At 44.0% G+C, this 18468-nt stretch overlaps 1 protein-coding gene across 2 annotated transcripts in view; it reads left to right on the forward strand.

Annotated features, from left to right (window-relative positions):
• The window catches only part of SERPINI2 (serpin family I member 2), a 100373-nt gene that overhangs the window by 65169 nt on the left and 16736 nt on the right, over window positions 1–18468 (forward strand). For both annotated transcript variants that reach the window (XM_085635183.1, XM_085635184.1), the window contains exon 6: window positions 14213–14310. In XM_085635183.1, the coding sequence (XP_085491309.1) occupies window positions 14213–14310 (98 nt within the window). The remainder of the gene's footprint in view (window positions 1–14212; window positions 14311–18468) is intronic.

Genomic DNA, 18468 nt, shown 5'->3' on the forward strand with positions numbered 1-18468 from the left:
AACTCAAGCGACTTGTTGTATAGCTCTTCCAAGTGAGGAAGTAAGACCTCCGAGTAAGTATCAAAAAAATTCCACTGGTAAGCCGTCCAAGCCCGGTGCTTTATTACGCGGGAGCCCATTATATAGCGACCTTAATTTCCGCCCTGGTAATGGGGCCCGCCAAAGTGTCTTCCATGTCTGCTGGGGCCTGTGGGTAAGGTAAGTTTTCTAGGAATATGTCTATTAAGGTGGTGTCCAGAGCAGGTGGTTTGCTATACAGTGTTTCATAATATGTACTGAAGGCATCATTAATGTCATGTTGCGTATATACCTTGCTACCCCCGAGCGTGGTAATTTGACGGATGACAATGGTCGGTGGATCTTCTCTTAGTATCTGTGCTAACAGGGTCCCTGATTTATCTGCTTCAGAGTGTTTTATCTGGGTAAAGGCCCTATAATCGATAATCCTAAGGGTTTCTAGTAGCTCCGCATGTTGAATAAAAGCCTCTTGTAATGGAGCCTGTTTGGTGGGATCAACTGCCGCTTCTTGTTCTAGCCCTTTCATGTTATCCTCTACTGTCTTCAGGCTCTTATGTACCTCCTGCCTTGCTCCCACTGTGACGCTGATTGCAGTTCCTCTGATTACTGCCTTTAGTGCGTCCCATTCAACTAATACTGAGGACGCAGTGTTGCTGTTTTCAGACAAATAAGTGTAGTTGACAGTGTATTGCGAAATACTGTATTTTCTAGTAATTGGGGCAAAGCTTCCATGTAGGCACCGGAGTGGGTATTCTACCCCAGCTAAGGGAAATCTCCAGAGGTTTATGATCTGAAAAGGTTTTTGCTAAATATGTGGTGTGCGTCACCTGGTCAGCTATAGAGAGGAAGCACATGATTCTATCTACTCTGGTATGTAACTGGTGTACCTGGGAATAAAAGGAGTATTGTTTGTCAACAGATTCTTCAGTCTTCATACATCACATACGGACCATCCATCCACCCAATTGCATAATGCCCCTACCTGTTTGGCTGCCACTGTTCCATGGAGGGACGGGTGTGAGCGGTCAAGTACAATATCCATGACCGCAATACAATCGACCCCCACGATCCATGGGTATGCCTCTCAGCCTGCCAGTTTCGTGTGTAGCCCCCAAAAGTATTTGTTTTGATCAAAATTTGGAGCATATATGTTCCCCAATATAACATGTATACCATCTAGTATTCCGCGTAGAAATATGTATCTACCCTGTGCATCTATCTTCTTATCTAATACATCAAACGGGACGCCATATCTGATCCAGATCGTTACGCCACTGGCGAATGCTGAGTAATTAGTAGAGAATATCTGACCCCTCCATTTCTTCCGCATTTTTGCGGCTTCCGATTCTGTCAAGTGGAGCTACTGCAGAAAAACTATCTCGCCTTACACCTAAGCAATTGCGCATGCACCCCATGCTGTTTCTGCACTGATCCTAGACACCGAACATTCCATGTAATCAAGTTATATGTGTCGAGCTTGTGCATTGCATGTTAACTGCGGTGTGTGTGTCCAGGTCAGGGGATATTAAATGCAAGATAGGGTATATCAGCTGCTGCTTGCCAGAACCCCTAAACTCCCACTGTAACATTAATACAGGGCCCTGCTTGTGAACTGAGCAAAGCCAAACTAAAAACATAACATATTGAACTTTGTTGTAGTGAATTGTTGCATTCGCAAATAGGGGACTGACTTTCACACCAACCATGTGATATTATTCACAGTCAGTAGCTCATCTGAGCCCGGGCTAATACATCTATCATTATCATGCCATAATATTCACATTAGAAAAAGGATATGTGTGTCCATGAGTTCTCGTACCAACACCATCGTGTTTCGCTGTCACATGCGGGTACAGGGTAATCCATTCATTATTTCACGAACCCAACAGGTCATCTGCGGTTTGCGGATTCACTGTGGGGAATAGTGCCAGGCTGCTCTCTGAGTCAGATCTCACTGTGCTGCCCTCTGATGATTCCAATCCTGAGGCGTTGTCTCTGAACGTGGTTGCAGCTGCCAGAGCTGTGTCTTTGCTTCTCCGAACCTGGTCCTGAGTAGGGCAGAGAATTGGTGGATTATCGTAATCCTTGAGTTGCGGCGCAATTGCCGGCCTTGTAATCGTTTGGGGTTGTTTGTTGGCCTCCGGAGGACCTTTCCAGACAATGAGTTCGGGTCCATGACTTCGACCCACTCCTCTGTATCTTCTAAACTTTCAAAGAAATACATTTTTTGCTCATGGATTATTTTCAAGCGTGCAGGAAATAGTAATGCGTATTTTAAATTCAAATCTCGTAATTTCCTTTTTACCGCCTCAAAGGAGGATCTACGGCGTTGGACCATAAGTGTATAGCCAGGATAGAGTGATATCTGACTGTTTTCAAAGCGGATCTGAGGACGCTCCTGTGTCTTCTGAAGTAGGATATCTCGGTCTCTGTAATTTAGGATCCTGACTATCAATGGCCTTGGTGGTGCTCCTACCTTCGGTCTTCCAGTGGGGATTCTGTTGGCTATTTCATTGCAGAAGAAATCCGACAATCCATCGGGGGCTACATGTTCTCGGAACCACTGTTCCATAAAGGTTGCGGCGTCTGTGCCCTCGCTTTGTTCCGGGAGTCCAATTACGCGTACATTGTTCCATCTGGCTCTTCCCTCTGCATCTTCAACTCTGTCTAGAAGGCCTGTAACTTGCATCTATAGCGTCTGAATTTGTGACGTGGGTTCTTTGAGTTGAGGTAGTATTTATTCCAGAGCTAAGCTGCTATCTTTCACTGTGGCCGCTCGTTTAGCATGATACGCCTTTAGCAGAGTGAAGCCGGTAGTGAGCATGCCGATTTGTTGTTCTATCGCTCTTCTAGACTCCTTGACCTCGCACAGTATCAGGTCTAATTTGTCCGGGGTTTCCATGTCATTCGTGGGTGGTATACAGGTAAGCAACGGTGGATTTGTATTGAATTCCTGGTTGTCTAATTTGTGAATTTGTGGCGGCCGCCTCTTGTAGCTTGTCTTGTGGGCAACCCATGTCTCACAATAAGTGCCCACAAATATCTGCTGTTACCCAGTGTGGTGGGGCCCTCATGCTTTAAACGGTATTCAAGCTGTAGCAGTCACTGTGTCGTAAATGATAGTTAAGGCAATACTGCTATCCAAGCTATGACCTAGGTAATGGACTCAAAGTTCCCCAGTGTTGCTGTGCGGTAGGTTCGTGCTGTGGCGTACTACTATACAGGTAGTCTCAGTTCAGGCTAGGCATTGTGCAGCCCGGACTGAATTTATTCACTTTTATGCTGCTTTTCTGTTTCTGGTGCTCCAGGGGCCTAAATGGGGCTCTCCCCCTCTCCCGGAGTCCACACCTCGTGGCAGGCCGCGATGAAAGCACACACCTCGGTGAAGTCAACTGCAGTGTTCACCTTTACGCCCTTGTGAGGCCAGTAACCCCCTCTCATCGTGCTTGTTTCCTTTGTGCTAGTGGTTTGTCGTTCAATGGTCCATACCGCAGTACATGTCCTCAGACATGGATCTTCTGCCAACCGCTATGCGCCGTGGAACAGCCGGCATCTCAGGCACACTGTAGTGAAACCATTGCGAGGCCGCAGCTCTCACGCCTACTGGTTCCGCTCAGACTGCCCCTATGGCGTCCGGATATATTTATGACCTATTCAATTATGTTCAGACTCTGGAGGAGCCAGGGAGGATAACAATCGGGCGGTATCCTCAATTCAGGGATACCTTATCAGAGGCCAGTCTGTCCCACGGTGCTATTCTCCTCCTCTAATGCCAGTGCACCACGCTGGCTGCTTCATACTCTTTTAATTATGGAGGAGTGGGGGGTTGGAGGCGAGGCTGGGTATGGAAAGACAAGACGGGTCCTGCATCATCAACTGCTGCGCCCGGAGCGTCGCCCAATATGCACGCTGGCAGGATCGACTCCACTAGGCTAATCAGCAGGTCTGTAATGCCGCTCTAGCCGTGCGCTATCTGCAGTTGTTTCCAGGGCTTTCTCCAGCCCTCAGTTGTCTCCTAGTCCCGCCCTCAGCAGCCCCTTGCGGGGTAAAGAATCAGCCAGTTCGTCACGGCGCCCAGCGCCCCAAGTGGCTCGTACAGGCGGGCTCCATCCCTTCCGCCCACTAAGGGAACCGTCGGAGCTCAGGGCCTCCAGTGCTTCGTTAGTCTCCCCTTCGGTGGGTCCGGGGACAGCGGGGGCTTCTACAAAAGGTAGGCACCTTTTTCATCTGTTTTCACGGGTCACAGCGCGGGTCTCACTGGCCTGTTTCAGTACTGCATAGTTCTCAGCCTCACTTGATTCGTCATAGGCAGGCATTGCGTAGGCTTCGTTTCTGTTACCGCTGCTCGCGCGGGTGGATTCAAGCCCCCCGCACTCTAAGGGAACCATCGGAGCTTAGGGCCTTCGGCGCCTCTCTGGTCTTTTCTCCGGTGAGGCCAGGGACCGTGGAGGCTTCTGCAAGGGCTAGGCACCTTTTTCATTAGTCCTCCCGGGTTGCAGCGGGGGTCTCACCGGCCTTCTTCGGTGCAGCATAGTTCTCTGCCTCACTTGTTCTGTCACAGGCAGCCGTCGTGGATGCCTCGTTTCTGTTGCCACTTCGTGCAATGGCTATGGCGGCTTCAGGGCACCTGGGTGGCTAGCCTTTGATCTGCACACAATTTTGCTCGCCGGATGCAGCATGATGGGCTCGGCACACGATGATATTGCAGGATCTGTGTGTCTGGGCTCCGGAGCTCCTCTATGCTGCGTCTGCCATGATCAGCGGTCAGCCACGCACCCCTTGACGAATCTCCCCATAACTCTCCATGTGCAACAAGATTCACTCGGGGCACTTTTTGGGAAAATTCTGTGAAGATTCATCAAACGGCACCAAGTCAAAAAACGTTTTGCCTATGGAAACATGGTTCTAACTATAACTACCTAGTTACTTATCATATATATATAATATATATATATATATATATATTATATATATATGATAAGTGGCCGAGGTATGGAACTTTCCTTTTATAGCATGTTTGCACTCGGAACACAGTGAAATCAGTGAAATTTTACCAAAATTGACATTGGGAACCAGTAAAACATTAAGAACAGATGTGAAGCATTGTGGGAGATGAAGTCCCGAAACTAAGCTAATAATGAAATTAATGTGGCAACGAAGGAATACAATGAATAACAACCACTTGGGGTGTAAAGGATTAACCTAAAGAATAATGAAAGCATTGTACTTACCCTCGCTGCACAAAGAATGTATAAATGAGTGATGCAACTTTGAACACTGGAAAATGTATCTGTTCCTTTAAGCTGGAATAATTGTCCCTTCTCAATGTTTAACAAGCTACGTTTTTAAAAAGCTAACGAACCTACCGTAATTGCAGCTAGTGGCATATGATTAAGAGTCGCAGGACTCGAAACGCGTAATGCCTGTATGGTTTGTTTTAATAAATGAACTGGTTAAAAGCACTGTTGGTGTGGCCCGTTTGACGCTGCTGGAGGAAGCGCGCGTTTTCCTGAGGATAGTTAAGAGGTGTCTGACACACCTCAACCGGGCCCCGAATCCGAGAGGCTGAGGCATTCTTTATGTCAGGAGTTGTGTGGAAGCTGAAACTTGTGAAGGAATGCCAGCCGGCTGCGATACTGAGCAAGGACGAAGCTCTGATGGAAGGGCCACGTTGTGAGGCCCGCCCGAACTTGGGATGTGTATTGTTTTGCAGCCAGGATTTCAAGAGGAATGTTCCTTTGCACTTCGTGCTTGATATCACCTTGAAAAGGCGGACTATGAGCTGTTAAAGAATACGGTAGTAGTGGGATTTCCCTGTTGAGAACTGTGACCGAGGTATGGAACTTTCCTTTTATAGCATGTTTGCACTCGGAACACAGTGAAATCAGTGAAATTTTACCAAAATCGACATTGGGAACCAGTAAAACATTAAGAACAGATGTGAAGCATTGTGAGAGATGAAGTCCCGAAACTAAGCTAATAATGAAATTAATGTGGCAACAAAGGAATACAATGAATAACAACCACTTGGGGTGTAAAGGATTAACCTAAAGAATAATGAAAGGATTGAATTTACCCTCGCTGCACAAAGAATGTATACATGAGTGAAGCAACTTTGAACACTGGAAAATGTATCTGTTCCTTTAAGCTGGAATAATTGTCCCTTCTCAATGTTTAACAAGCTACGTTTTTAAAAAGCTAACAAACCTACCGTAATTGCAGCTAGTGGCATATGATTAAGAGTCGCAGGACTCGAAACGCGTAATGCCTGTTTGGTTTGTTTTAATAAATGAACTGGTTAAAAGCACTGTTGGTGTGGCCCATTTGACGCTGCTGGAGGAAGCGCGCGTTTTCCTGAGTATATATATATATATATATATTATCTACTGGCGGTCGCCAGTAGATAGTTATAGTTAGGACCATGTTTCCATAGGAAATCCGCAACATTCTATTTGGAATAACTTTGGCGCCGGTCGACAAATCCTCGCGAAAGTTTCAAAACTAATGGGGCGCTACGCTCCGTTCCTACCCTGAAAGTCTCGGGGGGATTCGTCAAGCGGGGGCTGAGAAAAAAGGGGGGTCCCAAAACACGTTTTCCCCATGCATTTTTCCATAGGACCTTTAGACACAGCTACAGCCCGAACGGCTGAACAGAGTTACGTGAAATTTGGCAGAGAGGTAGTCTACAGGTCAAGGAAGTGCCTTTTGTAGGTTTGGTGTAAATCTGTTCAGTAGTTCCTGAGAAAATAGCATTTAAATCAATATATATATCTGTGGCAGCGCTCCGTGCGCTTACCGTGCGCTTATGATAAGCTTACCGTACGCGTACGGTGCCGTGCGCGAGTGCGATTCTGATTGGCTGTTAGATCTTAGTAAACATTTGAATCGGTCGAAACCAGGAAGTGTCGGCCGCCATTTTCTCTCTCGCACTCTGAGGGGGGGAGGAAAAGCAAAGTTGGATAACATGAAAAGGGGCAGGCTAGACAGCTCCTAACCACCCAGCCTTGGTTAGGGTGTTCCAAAAGAACCCCCAAGGCCCAAAAATTATTATTATTTTTTTTTTTTAAACGCCGATTGTGCTTACCGTACGCGTAAGGTCAAAAAAAAAAAAGCCACATTTTTCCCCCCCCCCGTGTGCAAAAGGTGCCCGTAGGGCAGCTTTTGCGCATGTCTTATATACGAATTAAACATTTAATAGATAACCTTTCACAACGAAGCGCATAATATGTCCTCCGTGTGCGGACGGTGCGCGAAGCGCATCGTGCGTACATGGCCCATCCAGCGTAACGTGGGCACATATGACATATGTGTCTTTATGAAAAAAAAATATTTGTAATATATGTATAGCTAAAATTTAATGGAAGAAGACATGGGCAAATAAGTGTCTAAATACAGTATTAGCATCAGCAGAGGATTGCGGTCGCGTGAGTTATAGTTGCCTGCACTAACTATAACGGTGGAATTTCAATGGTTTTTCACGAGTGAAATGTCCAGCTAACTATAACATGTGTGAAACCTATAGTTTTTTCACTGAATTTGCAAGGTTTTTTAAATGCTAATTCCGAACTATAACGTGTGTGAAACCTATGGTTTATTCAGTGAATATATATATATATATATAGCTCTTCACCGGTTGGAAACGGACCTCCTGCGAGTGCCTCTCGAGCGTTGGGTAACCTTTTCTTCACATTAATACGGCCTGACCCAGGTCGGGAGAGGCACCACTGCGTGATGCGGATCCGCCGCTGTTGAAGCCAATAGCGGTCAGCGGAGCAGGAGGAGCGGTAAAGATGCTTGTGTGGAAGCCGTGTTGTTAAGAACTGTACTTGTGAGACACCACCAGCCCACATGGGTTCTATGATGGACTTCCAGTCCCAGAATGCTTGCGGATTTTACTCACCTGAGTGTAATCATGCTGAAAACGAATAAAACGAGGGAATATACTGGGCTCCACTTGTTGGTGTTTGATGTGCAGCATACCTTTGAGAAAGGGCGTAGCCCGAAACGCGTCAGGTGACGCGGCAACCTTGAGCTCTTCACCGGTTGGAAACGGACCTCCTGCGAGTGCCTCTCGAGCGTTGGGTAACCTTTTCTTCACATTAATACGGCCTGACCCAGGTCGGGAGAGGCACCACTGCGTGATGCGGATCCGCCGCTGTTGAAGCCAATAGCGGTCAGCGGAGCAGGAGGAGCGGTAAAGATGCTTGTGTGGAAGCCGTGTTGTTAAGAACTGTACTTGTGAGACACCACCAGCCCACATGGGTTCTATGATGGACTTCCAGTCCCAGAATGCTTGCGGATTTTACTCACCTGAGTGTAATCATGCTGAAAACGAATAAAACGAGGGAATATACTGGGCTCCACTTGTTGGTGTTTGATGTGCAGCATACCTTTGAGAAAGGGCGTAGCCCGAAACCCGTCAGGTGACGCGGCAACCTTGAGCTCTTCACCGGTTGGAAACGGACCTCCTGCGAGTGCCTCTTGAGCGTTGGGTAACCTTTTCTTCACATATATATATATTTATATATAATATGCTCTGGTGAGTATCAGTGATATAGACACTAAAATAAAGAAGCTTGTACGAGGCTCTCATACCCTTCACATATATGCAGATGAGAACAATTAGTTCAGCGAAGTCTTTACGTCATGCTGCAGCATATATATATACATATATATATATATATATATATATATATATATATATATATATAGCTAGCCTTGGGAGGGAAGCATTTGTTCTGCACACAAATGTAAAATCCACATTAGCTGTGGTGAACTGCACGTACAAGCCTTCATCAATGAAATTCACAATTCACTACAGAATCCAGGACAGGGAGAAGTCAGGGGTGTGCATATTGACAAAGAGGAAATCGCTCTCATTAGCTTCAATGGGTCGAAGGGCGGCACAGAAAAATGCTACAGTCAAAGGTGCTTGCAGATAAAACACTGCATTTTCAGCCAGTGAAGCACATCAATCACTCGACAAAGTTCAACCATCTTTAAGAGCATTAATCCAAGACCTGCAGGAATGTTTGTCAAAAGACACTTTCATTTATACAGTACTATGGCAGGGACGCAACATCTCCAATGTCAACTTTGATTACAACACAAAGCATTTATAAATTCAATTTTTCATTTAAGAAATCATATAAACATACATGGTGTCAAAGGCTAAAATACACCTTAGAGGGAGAATTCCATGGTATGTTTAATTTGAACTACAGGACTGCAGTAACTCTCAATGACAAATGGGCATAAGTCTGATATTGGTACAGTGCTGCTTGCTAGAAAAGAAGCACAGATGTCTGCTGATCACATCTCATGCCCTCGAGGGGTGCATCTTCCGGAGAAGAACATGTTATTTCTCTTACTTCTTCAAATATGTTGCAATACATGTTCATTGGTCGACGGGATGTTATATCCCAACATTAAACAACTTACATGTTATGTCCTGTGGTACCCTGGCATCTGATCACCACATGAATCTGGCACTAGGCAGGATGGCAGGGCACAGAGGCTGCCCTACTGTATATTTAATTTATACTAGAGGACTGCCTTGAAAGGGTGGTCAATGTAGGTCCTATCCAGGTGCAGTGCTTTTTGGCCTGACACTGGCTCAGACTGCTGCTTACCTATTATGTAAAGAACCCCATATCACATAATACGATCCTTAGTTCACATCAGCACGAGAGCACGAACAATAACTTGTACGCCTTTATCCAGAATGCAACCCTGCCATCCTTACAAAAATATTCAACTTGTGATGCCACCATGCAGAAGGAAGAAGGGGGCCCTGGAAGGGTGGAGAACTTGTAGCTAAAGCAGCAGCTACCCTCTGAGGTTTGAGGCCGCCATTATCTCCTGGTGAGGTTTTAAAACCATCAATGACTTAAGAAGGCTTCACTAGCTTCACACAACCGACTTTGTATAATGGTTTCCAGGTCACCTTGGCGTTCACCGTATTATAATGTCACTTCATGGAGTGGTAAGAATGCTGAAACGTGAAGACACACAACGATGACATTTGAGTTAGCAGGTCTGAGAATGCAAGTAAAACTTTAATATAATTAACCTCAAGTTGCTCTGTGAAAATGATGCCCAAACTACGCACCCCCCAAACTCCCCGATTTAATAGGTGTCTCCTGAGCAGTGATAGGAAGGTAATCATTTTTAAAAAGGCAGCAAGATCTCCACTGCTTAGCCCTTAAATTATCTTCCCCAAAAAATTTAAATGCCACACCTTTTACAAAGGACTTTTTAACCTCCTGATGGTTTGGCTAGGCCAGGGGTCACACAGGACATAACCACCGCAATAGGTCTCCTCAATTCAGCTTGACTTATCTTTCAAATTCAACTTTAAATGTCTTTTGGAATTGCAACCTTTTGTCTCCACCAGCATATCAATTTCTGAAAATACACAGATTTTTCTATCACCACTTTCCATTTTGGGCAAACAAACTACATTTTCGTGAAGAAAACCCTTGTTTGAAAAAAATGCCTTTCAAATACACGTTTTCATTTTTAGGAAATACATAGTTTCCAAACATCAGCTAGTCATTTTAAACAGGCACTCACCTTTACAAATGCCTCACAACATGGACACACTGCTTCAAATGCTCAGGTATTAGTCATAATCCATGGCACCATAGCACCAAGGACGACTGTATAATGCCAATAATGCCCACCAGTATAAATTGTGCCAAGTCTGGACACCATAAAGACCAGGATGGCCACCATATCATTAGTCATGGTCATTATTATGCAAGAGGCAGCCAAAATTATATCAGGGACACCTAAATATAGTGTAGTCATGCTCTTAATATGTCACTGATGGCTGACGGTATACTATAACTAGACAACGAATACCCAAAATAGTAAAGGATGGTCATAATTATGTCATTGGCACTATTATGCCATGAACTGACACACTTGTGCCACAGACAAAACCCATATGATGGGGGCTAGCATACCCATTTGGTAGTCCTTGATACCAGGTGTATCTTACAGGAAGCAACAGTGTTTATAATGGACGCACACATAGATGAATGCAGATAAGGCTCTTCATTTTCTCTGCGCAGGATCATAGCTTTCCTCAACCCTTGGCTGCTCATGCACCCAACTGAAACATTTTCACTCTGACTCCTGCAGTCCCACACTTTAGTGGGTCAGCAATGATTACTGCTCAGGCTACCACTGCCACTCTTCATTTATGGCCCACTGTTCACACACATGGTGAAATTGATAAAGCAGGGGACTACCACATGGCCAACCACCGTGTGACTTAGTCCGAGACTGGATAAAGGTGACTGGCAGACTCAATAGGCAGACACCGTGCGTGTTTGATTGTTAATATGAGTCCCTACCGTATGCGGGTTGGCTAAAGATCTTCAGATGAGAAGTGCTGCCTTTTTTAATATGCTTAGAGTCTCTGCATAGACTCTCTGAATGAGATACTGGGATTGACTTCACCTCTGAGAGCTACTTTGAGGGTACTGGCGAGCTACCAGTAGCTCCCGAGCTACTCGTTGGAGACCCCTGGGCTAGGCATTAGGAATTCCATAGTCCTACTTTTCCTGTAAAAAAGAGTAAGATAATGGAATTCCTTTTTTCAAACCTTTCCAAACAAACTCTGCAAGATTACTGGACATCATTCTAAGCTCTGTGCTAGTAAATTTCAAAATATGCCAGATGGTGGACAGTTTATACCTATGATTTGCATCGATTTGAGCAGCTTATCTCTGTCTTCTTAAATCCACGCGGACTTGATATAGCACCAACAATTCTTGGAGGATTCTATTCCCCTTTCTCTTTTACTGGACCTGTGTAATTATTCTTAGGCTAAAAAGCCCCATTTCTTAGCCCATGTTTTTCTTCTTAGTCCATAAAAAGTCTCCTTCTTGAAAATAATGATTAAAGCGGTTTCCGGCTCTATTTGATTGTATGTATGTATGTATATGGTATTTCTGAAGCGCAAACCTAGCCAAAAGGCAGAAGAGCCGAATAGGAGTCACATACTTTGCTCTTCTTGACATGTATCCTGGTATAAACTGGCACTCCTATGTCAATTCCCTCAGATTCCCAATATGTTTTGATTCATTAATAACTTGCTGACTCATGAAATGTGGTCTACGTTTTGGACACATTACTTATATTGTATTTGACTCATTATCATAATAACCTTAAGATGTCAAAATTCTAGCTCACTCAAAACACAAATATTTCTCTAATACAAACATTATTTTTCACTAATGTGCAAAAGTCCCACCACTGAACTCGTTAATGCACTTATGTTTGAAATATGTTAGGTGTTGCTAATAGATGAAATACGCCAGAAGGTACCAATGAACAAGCGGCCACCATGTGTACATCATCTACACGATAATTATGTGGACATCAAAGGTTGGCACTTCAAGTACTTCAAGTGCTACCAGCAAAGGAAGTATCAGAAGAGTGCCCAAGAACATGCAATGCCACAATATTCACACCCACAAAGCTTTTCTTAGGCACAGGATATAATGTTGAATATTTACTCCTGTAATGGAAAGGAGTAAATCAGTTTCCAGGAAATGAAAGGGAATCGGACATCTCCAAAATTGGAGGGGGTTTAGTGGAAGGGGTTTCTCCACAGGGAAGAATATATTTGTATTCATGCAAGGCATTTCCCCATGTGTAAATGTGCACTATGTATTTTACAGCATGTTAAAAAACCTTCACATGTGTGTACACTCCGGGACATATTACAGATGCAGCTCATTTTCCTAGATTGCGCAAGAAGCACCTTTCAAAAGGTGCACCCAGCACAATCCAGGAAAATCCACCGCATCATGGTGAATGTGCTACCCTCATGGCAGCCACAAACTCATGCTGCCCTTGGGTCAGCAGCACATTCCTGTGAAAAACGGAGCAGCTGCTTTAAAGCCACTCCATGTTTTCACAGTGCAGGGAACACCTGCCTTCACTTTTAAAAGGAGTTAGAGATCCCCTTCTAAGTGGGTGCAGTCATGACTGTCTGTGCCCCTTCCCCCCGCCAGAGGACTGCCATTGCACCTCCTGACAGCTTCTTTGCCTCGGCAAAGTGATTCCCTCATTTGCATGGGGCACGCCCCATGCAAATGTGGGAACGCCCCCTGAAGATAGTGCTGGCGCTCTATGTGTGCCAGCTCTATCGGTATTACAGAACAGGACGCATACGCGTCTGCAACCCCTTCTGCAATACCAAAGTGCCCCAGGAGCTTGCAAAGGGGCGCAAACTCCTGCTGCACCCCCTGGGCACCTTGTGTAATACAGCCCCTGGAGACATATGATAGTCTTTGCTTCCTAGGCGTTTTCCTGGAAATCTTAAATATACCTAAAACGTAAAAGGAAACCCAAGGGAGTAAATGTCTCTTTCTATTAAATCAAGCCCCACATTTTTAGAGCATGGATGTAGGAATGGGTCGCAAGCATTGACACGAGATCAAGCAACAGTAAGCAAACAAGAAATGCCCACAAGAAACAGTAAGCAAACAAGAAAGCAAGCAAAATGCCTAATGCATATATTGTGTACATTACCCATACAAAAGAGTACTGAAATGGACATATTACCACTTGATGTAAATATTAGGGGGTTGCAAAATTCATGTAATTTGCCTTTGCAAAATTCTGCAAATATTACTCGATAAATACTCCCTTCCTTCTTCCCATACAAAAGTTAGAGCCACCTGAACAACAGTCACTCAATTTCTGGTCATTTGTCTTGCTTCCATGCTCCTGTGCTAAAATCTTATTGCAATGTAAATGCACTAGGTAATGTAATGGCACCATTTCCAAAATTTCATGGTACAAGAGTATCACAAAATTCCCTACATTACATCAGCATAATAGAAATTTTGCCTGGGTCTAGTGAATACTATATGCACATAGACTTAGACTGTATTCAGTGCAGAACTAACACCAGATACTCGTGTGTATGTTTAAGGTGCATATTTGTTTAATTCATTATTGATTACATTCATCATTTTATGTGACTATCTTAAGATCTGACCCTCGTGGACCTTCTTTAGACACTCTTGATCTTGTAATTTCAAAGTTCTCAATGTAGAATGTCTAGTTATATAATTGTAAATAATGGCCTAGAGAGAAACACTTGCATTTAGACTATGAGACAGCAATCAAAAGGTATATCTAACGAGGCTCCTTGATTTATGTTTTCTAGATTCAAAATAGAACACAAACTAGACTTGAAGAAATCACTGCCCACGCTAAATGTAACTGAGATATTTAATCATGGTTGTGACCTGAGTGGAATAACAGGTACTGAAATTCAGTTTACTGTCTTTGCCCAAAGACATGGTTGTTGCTTTCAACAGTTTATTAATAACGAGCTACTCTTCTTGACTTCTAAAAGATGTAATGAGTCAGTGTGACTACATGGTGAAAAGGCAGGTCAGCAATGTGAAATGGGGTTAACACTACATACTGAGACCATATTCCATATCTCCACACTTCACTATATTCCATCTGTGAGCAAAACCCCCATCTCCTCAACTCCTTCTAAAAGGCCTACACCATTTCTGCTGGCAGAACTTGGGTTGTTGAACACTTGCGGTATTTTTAAGCTTGCCGCGAGGCTCTGTGGCTGAGTTTCCAGCAAAACAATCTACGAACCTCTAAAACCTACCACCTCATCTGAAACAGGGGAACCACCCAAGTCTGTAAAGAATGCTCAGAGTGCCAAGCTTCAGGTCATCCAATGTCTGCAAGTCTAGGTAACTGATCCAGCAGGGATAAAGTAGTTGGTTGGTTCAAAGGGAGCAGTTCTAGGGCCGAGGGAAAACAAAGTGAGGACTTAGATAATTAACTGAACTCAAATCAATAAAGTGCGACCAGGGCTGGAATTGAGTTTAGCACCCACAGAGAAGTCCCTCAGTGTGACCCATCCTCAGTTGTCTGTACTTCAAAAGTGGAGAATTGACCATGGCAGCCGGTGATTGACTCACAGATTCTACCAGTTGGACCTAGTGAAGCCACTGTTATTTCCCATAGTGATATCTCCAAAATGACACATGATAGTGATTTCTAAAGGTTCTGAAATCAAAATGACCAGTTGCAGCAACTGGATCAGTATTCCAAGGATTGGTATGAAGACAAAACCCCTCTCTGTGCCTCTGAAACTCTAATTCTCCTCATAGCAGGGGTGATACCGGCATGTTGAGGTCTATGCAGGGTAATACTAATCCCAGAGCTGGCGCAGACCCCTTCACATACGGAATCGATGGCTGCTCAGTTGCTTCTACCATCAGTTTTAGCCCGCTAGTCTTCAAGGCCTTTGTTGTTCCCTTGTTGTCCTATTTTTATTTATTTTTCTGTTTTAAAAATGTATGTTTTAAAGACAAGTGTCTAAACATTAATAAAGTTGAACTGATGATGTCTGGGTGTCTCACCCTATCAAGGTGCCCTTCACAAGGCTTCAGTCATTTGGGCATGGCAGTCATCATCATCATCAACGTTACTCGGTTTTCACAAGAAAACCATAAAAGTCAAACAAACACCTTAAAAAAATTCCATCAAAAAATGTAACACAAACAGTACATAATGAAAACAAAGTTAAATAACAGACACTTTTGACGGATCTATATGAAAAAACAATTTCATATTACCCCAATGACCCAAATTTAACCATAAAAGTTAATCGCAGCTGGACATAAGCCTAATTGCAGCCCGTGGAAAGCTAAGAGCATGTAGTACCACGTTGCTTTAGAGCAATTGTAGAAAGATATGGCAGTCAATCCTCTTGTGAAGGGGTCAGCTCTTTCCCTTTCAGCAGTTCAGTTCACTCTCACCAGGTCACAGGCACTGGCTTCTACAGCTCTTAACATTTAGTCCCATCCACAGAGAGGGAGAGGGGCTGATGCACAGATTTTCCTTAAAGTCCAAACAAAGTACAGGTTATTGGTTGAAAGGGTACCCGTAGATGCCCTCCTTTGGGGTTCTGCAGTAAAATTGAGCTTTCAGGCCAGACTACATATTCAAAGGCTTTTGTAGTGCACAGAGAAGGCAGGGTGAGCCACTGATGTCAACTAATGGAGGGTTTGGGTATTCCCTGGATATCCACTACCAGACAGGTAAAAAAGTGATACAGAATGTGTAGTTGTGCCATTAAAACTGTGTACAATAATGTACAATAAAAGTAGAATATGAATATATAAAATATGGGAAACAACCTTTACAACGCAGTCATTACATCGCACTACATTAACAATGCAGTCATTACATCGCAGCATCCTTTACAACGCCTGTCACTACAACGCAGCCATTACATTGCATGTCACTGCAACGCATGACACTACAACCCATGACACTACAACGCATGTCACTACAACGCAGGCATTACATCGCATGTCATTACAACGCATACCATTACAACGCATAGTACCCCTACACTATCCAACACTTACCCTACTGTTGCTCCCCCTGGAATTAGAATAGTAATTTTTACCCTTTCACTTTCCAACACTTACCCTACTGTTGCACTCTCTGGAGGTAGAATAGTAATTTTTACCCCTACACTATCCAATACTTACCTTAGATGCAATTTAATGGTATGCATTGTAAAGGTATAATGCGATGTAATGGAATGCGTTGTAAATGTAGTTTTAAAAAATGAGTTGTATTTGCATGCAATGTGAATGTATGCACTGTAAAGGATGTTGCCATGTAAAAACTGCGTTGTAAAGGCATGCGTTGTAAATGTATGCGTTGTAACGTCATACATTCATAAAATATATAGCTGTAAAAGGATGAAAAGACAAGGCGAGCTAAAACTGTCATCCCCAATCCAGATCCACATGAACAGTTTGTGAACTTTCCTCCCAGAGTTTAATGGTCAGGCTGACAAATGTTGTAATGTGAGCCACAGCTTTTGGAGAAGTGCCCTTGAAACAGAATAATAGCGTCTCTGAAATTGTTTTCATAACTTCTGCCTTAAAGAGGGGTTTTAGGCCTCGAGCACTCAGGTACAACTCAGATCTTCAAGACTGTAAGGCAGTGCTCAGCACAACACAGGAAGGGTTCTCAGGTACAGCTGTAAACATAAAGGGACACATTGATTTGTCATTGAGCAAATTTAAATTTCCCCAACTCGCCAAACACCATGTTTTAGGTCAGGGACCAGGGAACCAAATAGATGCAGTAGCCAAGTCCATGGGTTGCTAAGGGAAAACCGAAGGGGAACCACCATGTTTAAATATTTTTTCCCTGGATACCATCCACCCTTCAGATGGTGCCTTGGGATCATACATATGTAAAACAAACCACAAATAACGCACAACACATCAGGCTCTATGGAGAATGCAAGGACCCCTGCTATGAAGGGCTGCCCATATTTTACAGGAGAGGGATCAGTACACGTTTTATCTCTCCCAAGTGTACAGGTACAAGACCTTTACTCTGTGACTGCACTCCACTAGCGCCAGGTATCATTCACCATGTAGTCTAGTATGAGCGAGAGGTAGACAAACTTTATTATTACTAGACTTCCAGTGGTACATTCACCAAGAAATCTCCCAGCAAGCTACCTTGCTGCGCTGTGTTAAAGGGAATGGGCAGAAATTCACTGTGTTTGACATTATACAATAGATTCCTGTGTTTTCCTTGCGCTGGAGCACAACGTGCTGCCTAGCGCCAAAGCAGCTACCCTTTGCACCATAGTGCAAGGGTGCCTGCATTGTAAGCAGGATTGTTTTTGTGCCGGAAGATAGACATTCCTGCACCAAAAAACACCCACTAAGGCATTTTCTTCTTTCTATCTGTGCGGCAGTATGCAAAGCACATAGAAAGAGGAAAAATGAGGAGAAATAAAAATATTTCTCCTAGTTATGCCTCACTGGGGAAGGCGTAGTATTTTGCTACATTCCCAGGTCTACCAGTAATGGTAAATCTGAGAATGCGCCATAATCCATAGTTGGGCACATGGGAACATCCATGCTCCACTCATGGAATGCCTCCCTAAGGCAGAGTAAGGCAACACAGCGATTTGCACTGCGTTGCTTTCGTTACTCTAGATTTATCAAGTCACTCAGGGCCACGCAAGGTGGCCTTGCATGGCTTGATACATCTAACTTAGTAGTTATGGTGATCTTGGGCCCTGTAGCATGGTGCAAGGGTGACACAACTCTTTGATAAATGTGCACCACATTTTGGATGGACCACTAACCAGCAAAGGATAGACCCTGCTTTTGAATGTTGTAATAAAACATGGAGAAAGGATTTTCAAGTCCACTAGGAACAGCACAAGGAACAAGTAGGCACAGCTTCTACAGTCATGATGGTTTGCTCTGTGGCTGCACTGATGACACAGCTGAATTTTCAAAAAGCTGCTGATGATACCTGCAGGCAGATAGCTTTCGCACAAAGAAATGGCTTTGTTTACACATTCGTGTTTGAATACCGAAACTAGGTTACTTATATCTT

Source organism: Triturus cristatus, chromosome 11, assembly GCF_964204655.1.
Source record: "Triturus cristatus chromosome 11, aTriCri1.1, whole genome shotgun sequence".
Lineage (NCBI taxonomy): Eukaryota > Metazoa > Chordata > Amphibia > Caudata > Salamandridae > Triturus > Triturus cristatus.